The following is a 3067-nucleotide window of genomic DNA, read 5'->3' as shown; positions in this document are numbered from 1 at the left end:
CCCAGAAATCGACCCATGCCAATATGGTCAATTACTATTTGACAAAGGAGGCAAGAGCATACAATAGAGTACGATAGTCTCATCAATAAATGGTACTGGGAAAATTGGACAGGTACATGCAAAAAAAAGAAACTAGACCACAACCTTACACCATACACAAGAATAAACTCAAAATGGAAAAAAAAGACTTAAATGTAAGTCATAAAACTATAAAAGTCTCGAAACATGTCACATAACAATATTTTCACCGATACATCTCCTAGGGAAAGAAAAACAAAGAAAAGAAAAAAAAAATGGGACTACATCAAACTAAAAAGCATCTGCACAACAAAAAAGCCACCAACAAAATGAAAAGGGAACCCACTGGATGGGAGAACACATTCACCAATGGTATATCAGATAAGGAATTAATTTCCAAAATATACAAAGAAGTCATACAACTCAACACCAGGAAGACAAACAATCAAATTTAAAAATGACCAAAGAAGACAGACAGATGGCCAACAGACATATGAAAAAATGTTCAACATCACTAATCATCAGAGAGATGCAAATTAAAGTTACATGGAAGTGTCACCTCACACCTGCCAGAATGGCTGCCATCAATAAATCAACAAACAACAAGTGCTGATAAGGATGTGGAGAAAAGGGAACTCTAGTACACTGCTGTTGAGAATGCAGACTGGTGCAGTCACTGTGGACAATATGGAGTTTCTTCAAAAAATTAAAATGGAAATGCCTTATGATCCAGCATTCCCTCTTCTGGGAATATACCCTAAAAATCTCAAAACACCAATTAGAAAGAATACATTTACCCCTATGTTCATAGAGCATTATTTACAATAGCTAAGATCTAGAAACAGCCCAAGTGCCTATCAATAAATGAGTAGATAAAAAAGCTGTGGTATATTTACACCATGGAATACTGTGTGGCTGTAAAAAAAAAAAAAAAAAGAGTGTTTTATGCTAAGGGAAATAAGCCAGTTAGAGAAAAACAAATATCACATGATCTCACTTATATGTGGAATCTAATGAACAAAATAAACTGACAAACAAAATAGGTCCAGAGGCATGGATGCATGGAAAAGACTGAGAGATCTCAGAGGGCTGGGAGCAGGAGGGGATGGGATTAGAGATTAACCAAAGAACATATATGCACATATGCATAGCCCATGGACACAGACAATAGTGTGGGGAAGGCCTGGGGAGGGGTGGGGGCTTGGTGTAGGGGGGCAAAGTGGAGGTTAGTGGGGGACAACTGTAATACTATCAACAATAAATAAAAAACAAAATAACTAACTAAATCAATAAAATAAATTAGATAAAAAAATTTTAAATGCTGAATTAAATTTTATACTCAATATAATTTAGTTATAACTATTATAAAATACCTTTTATAAAACTTATTTCCATTTTACAGCTTAGCAGTACTAATTCAAGCTCTCTCTGTGAGTACTTTAAACTTCAATGACTTAGCTAATTCAGGTCTATTCAGCCTTCATGAAGAATAAGAAGAATTTGAAAGATTCCTCATGTCTTTAAACCCCAGAACATGGTCCAACCCCAAATACAAGGGTATGGATCCTAAACTAATGGGATCCAACTTGTAGAGTCAGACCTGCCACACATATTCTATTCAGTTCTTGCATGCTTTTAAAATTCTACAGAACATCCTGAGGTAGTATAAGACTGAAAACTAAAGCCTAAAACAATGAACTCACCAAAATTTGATAAAACATGGTATCCTAAATCCTTTGGGTGTATCTTTGGCATAGAGAGGATATTGCACAGTATTCATGGTACTGGTGGAGGACCAAGGTAGAATAATTATAAGCAGGAATGTAAGGAATATTTTGAGAACTCTTAGAAGCAGTGGCAAAACAAAGGGAATAGCTCTGAACTCCCAAGAAACAGCAGCCTGGCAACCATAGAAAGGAAAAATGGTTGCTCTTTTTTAAACAAAGACTTGGAGTCAACTGTGGATAGAAAAGGCATAAACATTGACACTCTTTTCAAATAACAACTGGGGATACAACACAAGTAAAAATATTTCACATCTGCAGAGTGTACAAAGAAGGGTCAGTTACTATTGGATTCAACCATAAAACTAAAGAGCAATATATGGGTATTTTACTTCAAGATAAAGGAAAAAAATGAATCAAAGCTACCATACAGAAACAACTACATCTTGTGTTCATAAAATGCTATTTGAACAAATTGTGACATTAAGATCTGCTCATTTCCCATTTTAGCATTCTGTGGGGAAGTGAAAAAATGCTTTCAAAATACTTTCTTTAAGAAAATATCCAAAGTTTCCACATAAGAAGTGTAATACTATCATTTTGGAGGAATCTATGTTTCTTTAGAAAGTTTTCAGAATGCTTTGAAAGAAATAAGGAAATAAAATTCCCCAATGTAACACAAGTGAAGACATAAGCAAAAAATATTAAAATAGCTGTCTTTTGTTTCTTGGAATAATGTCTTCATGTCAAAATTGAGCCAAAGCACACATCTTTGACAGTAAAATGTGTTCTACTGCTTCCTCCTGAATTTAAAGTATTATAATGAGGCTTCCTTTCCACCTCTACCTTCCAAACCATGCTGGAGCCATGGTACACTCCCAAACACCTACAAACATACACACACACGAGGGAATGAGTCTTACCAGACCATCACAGTTGTTAATGGCAACAGAGGTTCCCGGAATGTCCATGATGTCACCAACGTAAGCACAGTTGGTCTGCAAAGGCTCCGTTTTCCAGATTCTTTCGGAAGCACTTCCTGGTTGACGATCATTAACAGGGTCGGTTATATTCCCAGGCGCCGGAGATGTTTCTTGCCATTCCACAACAGCCCCAGGAGCTATGAGCTGAGTGTTGGGTTTTAGTCGCAGATGAAAATCTCTTCCAAATGCCGTGATATTAAAGAACAATTGCTCAGAGTTGGGAGACACGTCCCTTGTTGACCTCTTTTTGTGATTTGCAGAAAGAATATGAGAGAGATAGTGTCCTTCTAGATTTGTGCTGACTGGAGTCACCAGCTCATACTCTTTGTGTCTCTTTATTGG

At 36.5% G+C, this 3067-nt stretch overlaps 1 protein-coding gene across 1 annotated transcript; it reads right to left on the bottom strand.

The window, feature by feature from the left end:
• Nucleotides 1-244: 244 nt before the first annotated feature.
• Nucleotides 245-3064, bottom strand: LOC102436045 (A disintegrin and metalloproteinase with thrombospondin motifs 3-like; the record flags this gene model as incomplete). The annotated part of the gene is made up of 2 exons (XM_023749041.1): nucleotides 245-259; nucleotides 2666-3064. Coding segments are annotated over 2 exons (414 nt in total), but the record flags the coding sequence as incomplete, so codon positions are not given.
• Nucleotides 3065-3067: the final 3 nt, after the last annotated feature.

The sequence above is a fragment of the Myotis lucifugus genome, unplaced genomic scaffold (assembly GCF_000147115.1).
Source record: "Myotis lucifugus unplaced genomic scaffold, Myoluc2.0 scaffold_2539, whole genome shotgun sequence".
In the NCBI taxonomy this organism is placed as follows: domain Eukaryota; kingdom Metazoa; phylum Chordata; class Mammalia; order Chiroptera; family Vespertilionidae; genus Myotis; species Myotis lucifugus.
Note: the sequence above shows the minus strand (reverse complement) of the source record. Positions and strands in the feature narration are given on the sequence as shown.